Consider the following 14,550-nt stretch of genomic DNA (forward strand, 5'->3'; position numbering starts at 1 on the left):
AAGGACTGGAACAGAAAATCTCATTATATGCAGATGACATGGTACTGTATATATCGGACCCAGAAAATTCTGTGCCTGCAGTCTTAGCAGCACTCACAGAATTTCAAAAGCTCTCTGGTCTCAGAATTAATCTGAATAAAAGTGTACTCTTTCCGTGAATTCAAGCATATAATATTAGATTAGACACCCTTCCTTTTATCATTGCAGAACAGTTTAAATACCTCGGGGTAAACATCACAAGTAAACATAAAGCTCTTTATCAACAAAATTTCGTCTGTATGGAAAAAATTAAACAAGACTTGCATAGATGGTCAACCCTTCATCTCACACTAGCTGGAAGAATTAACACTGTTAAGATGAATATTCTTCCTAAGCTCCTTTTTATTTCAAAACATACCAATATACATTAATAAATCGTTCTTTAAGCAATTAGATTCAACAATAACCTCATTTATTTGGAATTCTAAACATCCACGCATCAAAAGAGCGACCCTACAAAGACAAAAGGCAGAAGGCGGCATGGCTCTACCTAACTTCCAGTTTTATTACTGGGCGCAAATATACAGTCGATAAGAACCTGGACACAAATAGAAGAACATACACAGGCATGGACCGCAATAGAAGTAAAATCCTGCAGTACTTCTTTGTATTCCTTGCTTTGTGCTCCAATAAACACACGCTATCGGCAATACACTAATAACCCAATTGTGCTCCACTCACTTAGAATCTGGAACCAATGTAGAAAGCATTTTAAGACGGAGAAGCTTCTTTCTGTGGCACCCTGCAAAAGAACCACCTCTTTCAACCCTCACAAACATATGCAGTTTTAATATCTGGAAAAATTTGGAATTAACTTGCTTAGAGATCTTTATATAGACAACGCCTTTGCATCCTATGAACAATTACGTTCCAAATTTAACATTCCAGCTACAAATTTCTTTCACTATCTTCAAATCAGGAACTTTGTTAAACAGAACCTTCCAGATTTTCCTCATCTTGCACCCTCATCCACGCTGGAAAAATTATTGCTCAATTTCAAGGAGTTAGACTCCATCTCTACAATATATAAAATCCTTTTACAATCCCTTCCTTTCAAAGATCCAAGAGGACACTGGGAAAATGACCTCTCAATTAATATATCAGAAAAGGAGTGGAAAGTAGCAATGCAGAGAATTCACTCAAGCTCCATATGCAAAGCATACAATTATACAACTCAAAATTATATATCGAGCACATCTGTCTCGACTAAAACTCTCCAAAATGTTTCCAGGGCATGATCCAACCTGCGAACGCTGCAACCAAGCCCCAGCCTCACTAGGTCACATGTTCTGGGCCTGCTCCAAATTAACATTATTCTGGACAAAAATTTTAATTACCTCTCAGACAGTCTTGGACTCACAATCCCTCCTAACCCATTAACAGCTGTGTTTGGGGTTCTTCCAGAGGGTCTTAAAGTGGAGAAAGACAAACAAACTGTGATTGCATTCACTACACTGTTGGCACGCAGACTTATTCTGATAAACTGGAAGAACCCAAACTCTCCTCTTTAAGTCAGTGGGAAACTGATGTGTTATATTATTTAAAATTGGAAAAATCAAATACTCAGTTAGAGGATCTGTGCAGACTTTTTCAAAACATGGCAGGATCTAATCAGTAATATTTTGAAATGATTTTATAAAGCACAGAGAATTTGTTGATTTAGGTATTTTTAAAAGCCTTAAATTTTACACCGCTTGGCTTGCTCTCTCTCTCAAGGGTGGGGATCGATCTGTTCTTAGCATAATTCTTTTTTTTTTGTAAAACTTGATTGCTATGTATTGATTGTAATAAAATTAATAAATAAATAAATAAAAAAAAAAAAAAAGGAGGAAAAGAATATAAGCTCTATGGCCGCAGTGTCTTTTAACCAGGGCGCAAAATGAGTTGTAAGTGGACGCAATAAGATGGTAATCCGGATGGAATCTGCTTTAAGGATTTGGATTGAAGACTGCCAGAAGAAGAAGATCCCCTTGGAGCTGTAACGCTCTGCTTTGCTAAAACTAAACTCATCATTATCGCACAAGTCATCGTGTCATTGTTGGTGAGTACCCATAACTAATTTTCTACGTACTTAGTACATGTACGTACGTTTAGTGTAACTGTACACACATTTTACTGTATACAATTTTGCTTGCATTGTACGAATTTATTTCTGGTGGCCTGTCTATTGTAATGGCTGTAACATATTTAGCTCTTTGAGAACTGAGAAAAACGCTGTATAAATGTAATGAATTATTATTATTATTTATTATATTTGATATCAGAGACGCTTGATATCTGTAAAATAACATTTAGGTTTTACTGTATATAAATAGTGTATTTACATACATAATTTCAACGAATCTTACCTAATACAGTATCTAAGAGAATATAAAGGGTTTATGCTGTATAACTGTGTGGGAAATTTTTATACTAGTGTGGGAGAGTTTATAAGGGTTTTTACTTTGTGGGTTTTCACCTTTCGCAGGGGGTTCTGGAACGCAACCCCCGAAATCGAGGAGGGATCACTGTACTCAGTTTCATTCTGTGTAGCCACACATAAATAACTTAAAACAATCAATATTCATAACTCAATTGTAGTAAAACTGGCCACAGGTAAAGCATGCTTTACGTATACATAAAATAGATGCAGTCCATCAAATTCATTTGTTAAGCTAATACATAAGATCTGATAATATTTTATTTAAAGATTTTATTTAATCAGGTTGTTCGATGTGACTACATGACTTGTACTTTTCTTAGATTTTCTTGACCATCTGTGTAAACTATGTGACTTTGAACATACTTGATTTTATATTTTACTACAAAATCGTATTCTTTTTTTCACAAACTAGGTTAATTAGCTTGCAACTAATGATGCAGTTACTGTAGTGTGGTTCAGACATGTTTCTGTTATGCCCCATACCACCCATATATCTTGAATCTGACATTTTGTAGTTATTGTGCTAAGGATGAGAAGCAAGTGAAAAGATACAGGAAGTAGCTTGGTGTTTCAAGACAGTGTGTGTTTATTAGAATTTAAAAGTGCTAAGGTGAATCAATATATCCATTTTAAATAATAAATAAATAATGTTAATTGACTAAAAACATTCAAACAGTTCTACAAAGAGACACTAGCTGTCACAAGATGTGTTTCAGTAACTTCTATGAAGCACAAGGCTTTCCTGTCCTTCCAAAACGAGCACAGCTTTCCAGACACAGTGCCGACACCTCAAGCTTGCACACAGTACAGCTTCTCCACACAGCAATGACGCTCCAGTTCAAACATGCAGCCCTGCCCTGTACCATTTTCAATCCAGGGCCACACTTAAAAGCCATCCGTCTTTCACTGCTTCTTAAAAAATGCTCAGCAGATCCAGATATCCCACAACAGCTTTCCCCCAGCTTTAGGACTCCAACTCTTGTCCCTCGCTTCTTTCACATTCATTCATCTGCTTCTCCTGCACTCTTCTGCTGCTCATGGCTCACCAACTCTTCCTGAGAGTTAACTAGTGCTCAGTTGCCATCAATTCCTCCCGGTGTTCGATATTAAGCACTAATCAGCTTGTTAACCAAATTCAGCTGATGCCTTTTCAAACACCCCGTATGTAACATGGAGGATCACAGCATCCTGCCTTGAATAGGGCATCTGCTTTCCCACTTAGTTTAGATTAAATTTTGACTGAAAAGAAGAGTTTTGTGTGTTGCATTACTCAAATATTTAAGAATGTATGTACTTATACTTTTATGCGAGTGTGAAGGATTGCATATTTGAAGAGGGGAGGCAGATTGTGCCGGCCCCAGCCCCTTAGACTTTGTTCCTCACCCTATCTTGAGATGGCTCTGCCCCTAGAGGCATCCTCTATCCTAAGTGCAACATGACAAAAAGAACTCTCTGCAGTTGGCATCAAGGGTCTGAGGTTTCACACTTCACTAGATGTAGCATGACACAAGTAACACTACCTGCTTCAAAGGCAACGAAATATTAACACTCCTCTACTAAGATCTGTATATCTGAAGGAACTTTCCGTGCTTACAATAGCAAGGCAAGAGTATGCCTGCATTAAATGTGTCATGCCAAAGATCCGTGCACGTACTAAACGTAATGTACAATAATGTACAGAAAAGGCACATCCTGCTAGCGATAGTCAATCTGAAGCTTCAAGACCAATGACCAGGTAGAAGCTCCCTATCACAGTGATTGAGTTAAAAGATATTATTTCTCTTGTAGTGTCTATAATTTTTAAAAAGACACATGGATTTTAAGAGATTTAAAAGGCCTCAAAGGTAAATGACTGCTAGAAATGAGGATAAAGAGTACTTCATGTTTTGTAAACAGTGCCTGACAGCTGTAAAGGGGAGTTTCACTGAAGAAAAACATACTTCAACTGTTTCCACTTGTATTAGTTTGTGTGTGTATAACAAAAAGGTATGGTGTAAGCCCAAGGTTATGTCTGAGGTGAGTAGGGCCATCCTCTCATGCAAGTAAATGTTTTGTAGGTCTCAGTTCTCCTGGAGCGTTGCAATTTGTGAAGGGTTAGCAGATGTCAAAAACTGAGGCAGCATTGCTTTACCTTGGCCTTTTTACTTATGTTGAATAAGTTGCCCCTTGTGATCAGTTATCAAATCTTTAGGGGGACTATTAGTGGTATACAGATTTGCTGGTTAAGGTTGTTTTCCCTTCCCCTCCTAGACTGCTGGAGAGATAGAAGCTGTAGAAGTGGTGGCCTTTACCTGTCTTCCTGTGCCCCCACCCCATCCTTCTGTATCTTATGGCGGTGTGTTTTTCCCTTCTGGACTCTCTACAACTACGTTTGCTACTGCTGCTCCACTAAATGGAAAGTGAGAATTGGGGAAATTCTGAGAAAATATTCTGCAGCCTTCCAACCCTGTACAGATGGAGTGCAATGGTCTCAGAGTCTGCACTTGCTTTAGCGGTTACCATCACATCCAGAAGGAATGAAAAACTGTTTCACTTGGCAAGTGATGTTCTTTGATGTGGACAGTAGCTGTGATCAAATAATTCTGTTCTCATTCTGATCATGAGAATTAGGGGTGTCTTTTTAGTCCTTTTAGTCAGTCATCCAGTACCGAAAAATATTTCCTTCTAGAGCTGCCACATCATACATCAAAGGACTGCATCACACTTTATGGTCAACAGTTCAGCTGGGTTTCTTTAAGCTTCTTGAGAGTTGAACACATGCCTGAATGCACCTTATTTTACGATGATAGAGTAGCTGCAGTTATATTTTAGGTGATGAAAGCTGTATTATAAACTTCTCAAGTTGATTAAATAGTAAGGAGTATTAAAAAACAATTAGGAACCTGCATAATAAATAATTATTGGAATAATTAAGTTTAAAGTTAATTTATTATCAACATGGAATTCTGTAATGCATTGTGGCCCAGTGGCAACCATACATACAGCCTTGTATTAATATTACCAAAGTTTGTAGTTCACTCATGATTGCCATTTTCAATAACCTCAAATCTAGTCAAAGCCATGAGTACCTCAGATGAACTGATTAGTTGGACTGAATACAATATTGGTTCGCCATGGCAGACAGGAATAAGAGATATTTATACCGTGAAACAGGCATCTCTCTAGAATCATAATGAGCTGCATCATTATTTTTTCAAGCGGCATACAGTAAAGCTGTTACCACAGTTTACCCAGTGGAATAACTTTCATTTTTTCCTGACTGCTTTCTGAATGTCTTAATAAATGTTATCTAGTTTGCCTTTCACATTTTAAAACTCTGACTCATTAGGCATAATTTAGCATAGTTTTTAAGCTATTCACTAGAAAAAAATCACAACTGATATGCCATCTGAAGAGTTTGTGTACGTATATAGGTGCCTTCATTCTGAATAATACATGTTGGATGAAGTCTGCACTTTGTATACTGGAAAGTGCACGGTCAGTGTTTATTTTAGACACTAATCTACCTAAACTAGTTGTGGCCAGCTCTGGAAAGGTACAACAACTTCCAGGTTTTGTACTAAAGAGACTGATCTTTACTATTTACCTTTTTAAACTTGTTCTTGTTCTGGTTGTGTATTTGTCAGGGGCACAATGTTCACTTGAAAATTTGAGGATGGGAAAAGTGGTGTACACACCTTTGTGGTGGAGGGGAGTGGCATGGAGTCTGCTGTGCTTTATAATGAGGTTCTTTATGATATTCACTGGAAGGCCACAGGTCATTTTCAGACTGTCATAATCAATAATTTTTCAAAGAGAACATATGACACATTGTCATTTCATATCATTTTCTAACCCACTTAACCCAGATCGGGGATTGCGGGGGTGCTGGAACTTATGCCAGCTATCACTGGGTGCAATGCAGGAACAATCCCCTGGACAGGGTGCCAGTCTGCATGTCTTTTTACTGTGGGGAAAAAACTGGAGCATCTGAAAAAAACAGGGAGACACGAGGAGAGCACGCAAACTGCATGCAGGGAGGACCCTGGAGATAAACTCTGGTCTCCTTACTGTGAGGCAGCAGTGCCACCACTGCACCACCATAATGACACTTTATGCAAAATATAAATTAATACAGTCAATATTTTGTTTTTCTATTAAATACACTAAATATAATGTACATTTTAAACATTTTTAGGTTATTGAACTACAAAGGTTATCCTCTGTTTTAAGGAGTATTATTTCTAATAGTGCTCTGAAGAAGGGCAACAACTTGATCATTCTTTATGGCTATGCTGCAAACTTTAAAGCAATAAATCTATAAACTCAAGTTAGAATACACTTACTGACAGAAACTACACATCACAACAGCTTCATCTATCATTTTCATTGTAGTAATTACATGTTTCTATACATTGTTTTATTTTATTTATGTATTATTTTATCACGTGAAATTGTTTTGTGGGAATTGCTAGCCATTTTGGTTTGTTTTTTCTCAAAGTTTATTTTTTGTATTTTGTTTCACTTCATTTATTTCTTTTCTTTAAGTGACACGTGTTTGCAATCAGCACATTTGTGACATATGTAGTAGTGACACTATATACATGGCGGCAGTTCTGTTTTTTGGTATCACTGGTTGGATGAACTTGAAAGAACTTTAGTGATAGTTAGTTTGCAACTCAAATAGGTAAAGTGCTTGGTTTTGTTTCAGTCTTTTGATCTCCTTGAGACTTTGACTTTAATTTTTGGTTTGGAGCTGTGCTGCGTTCATTTGTGCTTCTTTTTGATCTCCGAGTTGTGACCTGGACTGGTCTTAACCATTATTCTTGTCTTGTGTTATTATGTGCTAGCCTTTTCTTGTCTCTTACAATAATCCCTGAAGATGCTGTCACGTAACATAACAGAGGTCTAAAAGAGAAAAGGTACTGGGAGATAATAACATTAGATGAGAATCAAAGTTAAGAGAACAGAGCACAGCAACAAGCCAAAAATCAAAGTCAAAGCCTGAAGCAGATCAAAAAATTGAAACGAAAACTGGCACTTGAGTTGCACGCTATCACTAAAGATCTTTAAAGTTTATCCAACCAAGGGATACCAGAGCATGGAACCTTTGTCATACTAATAGTGTCACTACAGGTATACGCACTTATGTCAAAAAGTGTTCAATCCTGAACATGTCTCCTGAGTTACATAAACTAAAGAATGGAACAAAACAAAACAGAAAAAATAAACTGTGAAAACAAACAAAAATGGTCAATTTTGCATGTTAAAAAACAAAAAGAAACCCACATACAGAATCACATAAGTACTACAGCCATACTTAACTCTATCGATTTATTTTTTCTGTTGACTAAATGGAAAACAGGAAAAGTTTAAATCAGAAACTTGTAACATACCACATAAAACCAATCTCTAGCCCGCTACAATCAATTTAAGGGAAATGGAGGGTTTTGGGTGAGCTTCTAACACTTCTGGGTCAAGGCGTGGAAATGGCTCTGGCCATCGATCACAGGGCCTACGTATGCACGCAGCCACACTTGCATACTCACTGAGGCCAATTTGAAGTCACCAGTTAACCAAACACCCACGGGTGTAGGAGGAAAACTGGAGATCCCAGGAGAACGCCCATGTAAGCACAAGGAGAATGAACAAATTCCACACGGAGACACTGGCCCCCATGATCCTGAAATGGATTAAGAATTTTGAGAATGCAATGTTATATTATAATAATAAATCTTCATGTAGAAACGTATCTTTTTTAAGTTTCACATGCCTACATTTCACATGAGAATGTGATTATTTTATTTCATTTATTTAGTGAAATGTGGTTCTACTTTATTTTGCTGTTCAGAACAGATTTTGATCCTCTTAAATGCTTTCTCTCTTGGTGTAGCTAAGGCTAAAGTATTAATTTTACTGGTATAAGTATTTTTGTAATATCAGTACGGCATTAGGCACCTTTGATTTATAGTATTAAAATGATCTTTTGTCATTTTCCCTCTAGTATTAAGTTACTGACATTCGATGAGGATACCCTGAGTTCTCTGAAAGCCTACACTGAAGAAAGGGGGTTTAGAAAGTGGATAAATGAAAGTTATTTTATACTTAAGTATTTTATGTAGACAGCTGATTTGTCTGTGCAGTAGCTTACTACAGTAAGTCTATTTTCACTTTATTTTAATTTATCCTAAGTCTGCTGTTACAAAATCAAAATGTTCCACATCAAATCCTCTGGTTCTCTTGAACAAGATGAGCTAAGTCAGTCTTAGATAAACTACTTTATCTATCCAAACAACTTTTGGAACCAGAAATGGGCACTAATAAAGGCATACAATGCTATACAATTAATTATGTTAATGAATTAATCATTAATCAATTTATAATTAACCATTTATAATGCATAATTACATATTCCATCATGTCATAATGTGAATCAGGCAAAATGGAACAATAATGAGTAACAAAATGCATATCGGTACTATTATTATTATGATTGTAAATGTGCTTCAGGGTGGCATGGTGGCGCAGTGGGTAGCACTGCTGCCTCGCAGTTAGGACACCTGGGTTCGCTTCCCGGGTCCTCCCTGCGTGGAGTTTGCATGTTCTCCCCGTGTCTGTCTGGGTTTCTTCCGGGCACTCCGGTTTCCTCACACAGTCCAAAGACATGCAGGTTAGGTGCACTGGGGATACTAAATTGTCCTTGGTGTGTGAGGGTGTGTGTGTGTGTGTGTGTGTGCTGGCACCCTGCCTGGGGTTTGTTTCCTGCCTTGTGCCCTGTGTTGGCTGGGATTGGCTCCAGCAGACCCCTGTGATCCTGTAGTTAGGATATAGTGGGTTGGAGGATGAATGGATGGATGGATGGAAATGTGATTTCTGCCTTTATCCAAGATAACTTAAAAAGATCATGAAAAATTATAATTGTTTGTATACTATACTTTTTTTTGGACAACTGGGGCATTGGAGGCTGAAGTGAGTCACAAAGGGGGGCCCAGGATGAAATGAATGGGATGAGTTGTGGTTTAAAGTGCTAGTCACTATAAAATGGAAAGGAAGCAGGCCAGGTGGAACACAGTCTAAATAGAGCCTCCGAATATGGAGTGATATATCCTAAAGAATTCTTAATGATGGCATAAAATCCAAATATTCCCAATTGGAGGGAACTCACATTCATTTTTACTATTTTGAAGTTTAAAAAAAAAACAAAAAAAAAACCAGCATAATCCTACTTTTCCGTGACCAAATACAGACACATACATACAATCCTCATTTTCAAGTGCTACACATAACTGTGCAGGGTCCTCAGCACAACTGTCATAATACAACTAGATATTCAGTTGTTTCTGTGATTTGAAGATTGTAACCATGGTACTAAATTCATCCCACTCCTAGCGCCACATGCACTGTGAATCATGTAAAGCGCGATATAAGTTGGAGAGAAAGAGGTGTATTAATGTTGTTAGGAGAACTCTACCAACTGTTTTGAACATGCCTATTGACTTCGGTACATTAATAACTTTAGATTATAGTAATACTAGATGTGGTACCTGTCTAAGATAAGCTGAAATATGAGTAATCAACGGAGACCTCAGCAGTAACGTTTGCAGTGCACCATGAAAAGCCTAGGTCTTTGTTATATGACATTCGGCATGGGGTTCGTAAAAGCAGTGTTAATGTTTGCAATGTGCGATCTGTTGAAACGACTAATGCAATGCATTTGAATTAATAAAAATGTTTGTGATGTCCCATCTTTTGCAATGACAGAGACATAGCAATCAGAAAGACACACAGACAAGACACAAAGACAATTATGCTTTTATTAAGGTGGATGTTAATTTTCCACGGGCAGAAGTCTCAGATAGCATAAGCATCTTTGCCATGCATTACCTTTACCATCACCTGCTTTAGAAATGTTAAGGAATCTGCACTGCAGTAGTACTGACTTCCTGCTGCAGCTATGAGTTTTTAGATAGAAAAGAGAAACCATAATTGTAAGAACCAAGAAAATAAGATGACCTAGTGCAAGATTTATTCTGAATGTAAATGACTGCTACTTGAAGTATTATCTTAATTCCAAGTGATCCAGTGAGCATACTGTATACTGTACTGTATAAAGAGGTCAGTTTGATTCTAGCTTTTTATTTGTGCTTACAGGTTCTCCTTGTCTATGTCAAACTCAGCTCTATTAATAAGCATAAATAATCCACAATTGTTCTGAAAAAGTACCTGTTTCTGTGGGCTTGATCACAACAGTCCAGTTCCCCTACACCATCAATGAATATAACTCAAACTCTAAAACTGAATTTGTGCTATGCTAATAAATCATCAGACTATAAATTTAACCCAAGGTCATGTCACTTGCAGAAATTCTCAGCTGATTCTGTATTTATGAGGTTAAGACACAGTATACAGGTGGAAATGTTTGTTTCTTTGTGCAAAGAGGATTGTCTGCATCTTCACAAAGCCAAGGAAGTGGTTATTGACTTTTGCTGTACCAAAGAGCGCCTCTGTCTGGTCACTATTCATGGACTTGATCTAGAGGTGGTACACTCCTACAAGTGCTTGGATGTCCACATTAATGACAAGTTGGACCAGCCTCGCAACACAGAGGAACTATATAAGAAATGGCAGAGCAGGCTCTTATAACTTAGTTCTCTTTAATGGCAGTAGTGACATTATTCACATCATCTACAACATTGTGATGTCCACTGTGATTTTCTACACTGTGGTGTGCTGGTTCAGCAACATCACTTCAAGAAATGTCCATCCCCTGAAGATAGTAGCTAAAACAAAACTATGTGTCATTATGAACAATGCTGCACATCCTCTGTCTGGTACACTAGCATGAAGGACTTTCAGCCAACAAATTATTCAGCAGAGGTTTGTCAAGAAACTGTACTGGGGCTCCTTTATACCAACGGCAATATGCCTGCATAATGTCTTACTGTGACAGTTAAGTCATAACATTTCTTTCTTTTTAATTTTCTTCCTTTTTAGTCATTCTAGTGTGTTCAGACCATTTTGTGTGTGTGTGTGTGTGTGTGTATCTAGTCATTTACTTATTTAAGGAGCTTCTGTATTTCTCCATGGGGGCAAATAAAGTTATATTTATATATCTAAACTGACAAAGGAATGTGGAATAAAGAAAAGAAAATGTGCAATGTGTGTGAGATAAGATCGATCACACTAACATAATAAACTGGTGTAATTGTGTTTAAAGATTGAAATGTAACTAACCAATATACTATATCAGCAAAAAATAACAAGGTTTTCAGTGCTACTGTATTTCTGTCATATATTGTGTATAATGGCTTCCTCAAAAATAATACTGTTAACAAACCACATCCTTTTGTCTCTAAATGTCTGGATATCCAATTAATTAAAAAAAAAATGGTTTCCTTTGTAATGTAATTATCTGGTGTATAATCCTGTTTTCAAAAATTTCAAACCACAGGACATTTGATGACAAATGCTTAATAAAAACAAGCATATCAAAACATGGCATTGAATGAAATAAGCCGAAGAATATTTTTTCCGTCTGTGTAATTTAAATCCACTGTTTGGCATTGTTCAGCAAATTGTTTGTCTTACTTTGAAGAATTCATTCCAAACTGGTCTATACAGCAAATTAATATCTATCCATGGATCTATTCATTTTTAAACCTGTTTAATGTAGGTCACATTTGTGGGGGCAGAATCCCAGCATCACTGGGCATGAAGTGGTGTAATGGAGAATAATATCTAACATAGAGATTAATAATTCTTTTTATATTAATGTGCAAAAATATTATTTAAAAAATGTAATCAGACAGGGAATTTATTTCAAAGGCAATAAAGCTGTATAACCAGTTGTTGCTCTGGCACATTTATGACCCTACTAGATCAGACAAGAACTTCTGTTGAGTGTTCTATGAGAGGGAAAAGGGAGAGCTGACCAGAATGGGTCATGTCTGCTAGGACACTTTACACCTTATGTGTTTCTATCCCCAGGAGGAACGCAGAGACTCTTAGAGAAGCAGTTTACGGCTTCATTTTCTGTGCATCCTTTCTTTCTTGTTTGTGTGAAACTACACTTGTGTATCCTTTGTAACTGGAGAAAATGCTGGCAGGAACAAAGCATGGGCTGGGCTTGCCTGAGCTGTTTCATTGGTGAATGCTGCACCCCACTGGTACATGAGGTGCGTCAGGGGCTACAGAGCCATAATAAGTGTAAGCGCCCATGCTGTTCCTTCTTTCTACCTCTTTGCTGCCAGTTTCTATTACTCTATTTAAAGGAGACGAAGGAGCAAAAACCAAGCCGTACCAGAGACTAATCAACATAAGACAGTAGAATTAAGCACACAACACAAGACGAACTGTTACTTAGCTAGAAATGGTATTTTTGACACACTGATTTTACTTTGTTTATTATTTTAGACATATCCACTATAATACATGAATAAATCTGTAGCTTTTTCAACTGCCTCTTCTGGTGCTCTATTTAATGGTCTGGGTTACAGATGTAAAAGAAGGTGGGAAGTTTTAACCAAGAGTAGCAGTCAAAGTGCAGTAAATGTATGGGATATATTATGGTCTATTTAATAACGAGTATAAAGGGGAAACAGAGTCACCTTAGGAACTTCCAGGACAAAACAGGTGGGAATCCAATGCTGGAAGTGGTATTAGAACATTAGAAAACTCTAGACAAGAACAGGCCATTCAGCCCAACAAAGCTCGACAGTCCTATCCACTTATTTAGGGTATTACAGAGTGTATTCACACACACACGTACATTCACTCACAGTGCAGAATTCGGCAGTTACCATAACCTGCATATCTTTAAGACATCAAAGGAATACCCATGTAGACACTTGGAAAAATGTTCAAATTCTGCACAAAAAGTAACCAGGATGGAGTTCAAACTTGGTCTCCTGGAGTTGGGAGGCAACAATATTAACAACTACACCACTGTGCCAGTCTTGCACAAATTATATATTGAGCCAAATTATGCATGATTTCAATTACTTAAACAGCTATCTAGCTTTAGCTTAAACTGTTTTAGATTGTGAGTGAAATTGTGTAAAAGCAACATAAGGAGAGTAAGTCACCCGACATTTTCTCTTAGTACCATCCGCAATGGCCCCCACATCTGACTAGGTGTCCAGCAGACCTCAGTAGACATGGATGTGGTCCACAAGGCAGAAAATGGCACTAGCAGATGGTTGAGATGAAAGGTGTTCATTAATCATCAGTCTTTTTTTTTCCAAAAGGTCAGAACAGTAAAGGCATAAACCCCCCATTTTATAAAAATCCAGTTAAGATAATTCTTTGGCACATCAAAAGGCTGCTTCATAGAACATATTTTTTGGACTACTGAAAATAGGTTGCTAACATTAGCTATTATGCCATTTTTTTGGCATCTTTTCTAGTTGAAAATGTCAAAATTAAGTGGTATAGTACATACAGTATTGAAAGTCAATGACTGTAAATGACAATGCCTCAATATTTAAACTATATAAAGACATTAGCAATAGTATATGCATCATACCTTTCTCTGGTGCTGCAAGATTGGGGTCACTTCTTGGCAAGCAGTTTTCTCCAGGTGGGTGAGAGAGCATTCTCTGCGAAGGACAAAACATATGTTTTGGTATAAATAATAAAAGCGCACTTCTTTACAAATGATTATTTGGTCAGTTAATTTCTACAGCCAATATGGTTAAGAGTTTATATGAACCAACAGTTTAAGGGATACAAGATACATAACCACAACAGTATTGCAGGACTGATCTTTAGAGGCAGTAAAGAGTGGATGCTATGATTAATGTTGCCCATTCTCTCCGTGACATTTTGCCCTGCAGCATCTTTAGCTACCGGTTCATTCCACCACAGGTGGCTAAAAGGTGTTGCTGGGCTTATATTTGCCTTCAGCCATTAGATCCTGTATTATGCCTCCTTTAGCAGTTGTAACAAAAACTAGAAAAGGGGCAAAATATGTTATACAGTACATGGGTATACTGCATGTATAGTTGTGTGCTTTGCACTTTGTTTATAATGTCATTCAATGAACACCAGACACATGAAAATAAAAAGTAAATATGATTTTGTAATATTTAACTAAAAGTCAGTGCAATACA

General features: G+C 37.3%; 1 protein-coding gene across 3 annotated transcripts in view; it reads right to left on the minus strand.

Moving 5' to 3' along the window:
• dock4b (dedicator of cytokinesis 4b) overlaps window positions 1–14,550 on the minus strand; it is a 432,150-nt gene that overhangs the window by 21,269 nt on the left and 396,331 nt on the right. For all 3 annotated transcript variants that reach the window (XM_039760946.1, XM_039760945.1, XM_039760944.1), the window contains one exon: window positions 13,965–14,037. In XM_039760946.1, coding sequence (XP_039616880.1) covers window positions 13,965–14,037 — 73 coding nt within the window. The remainder of the gene's footprint in view (window positions 1–13,964; window positions 14,038–14,550) is intronic.

Source organism: Polypterus senegalus, chromosome 8, assembly GCF_016835505.1.
Source record: "Polypterus senegalus isolate Bchr_013 chromosome 8, ASM1683550v1, whole genome shotgun sequence".
Taxonomy (NCBI): domain Eukaryota; kingdom Metazoa; phylum Chordata; class Cladistia; order Polypteriformes; family Polypteridae; genus Polypterus; species Polypterus senegalus.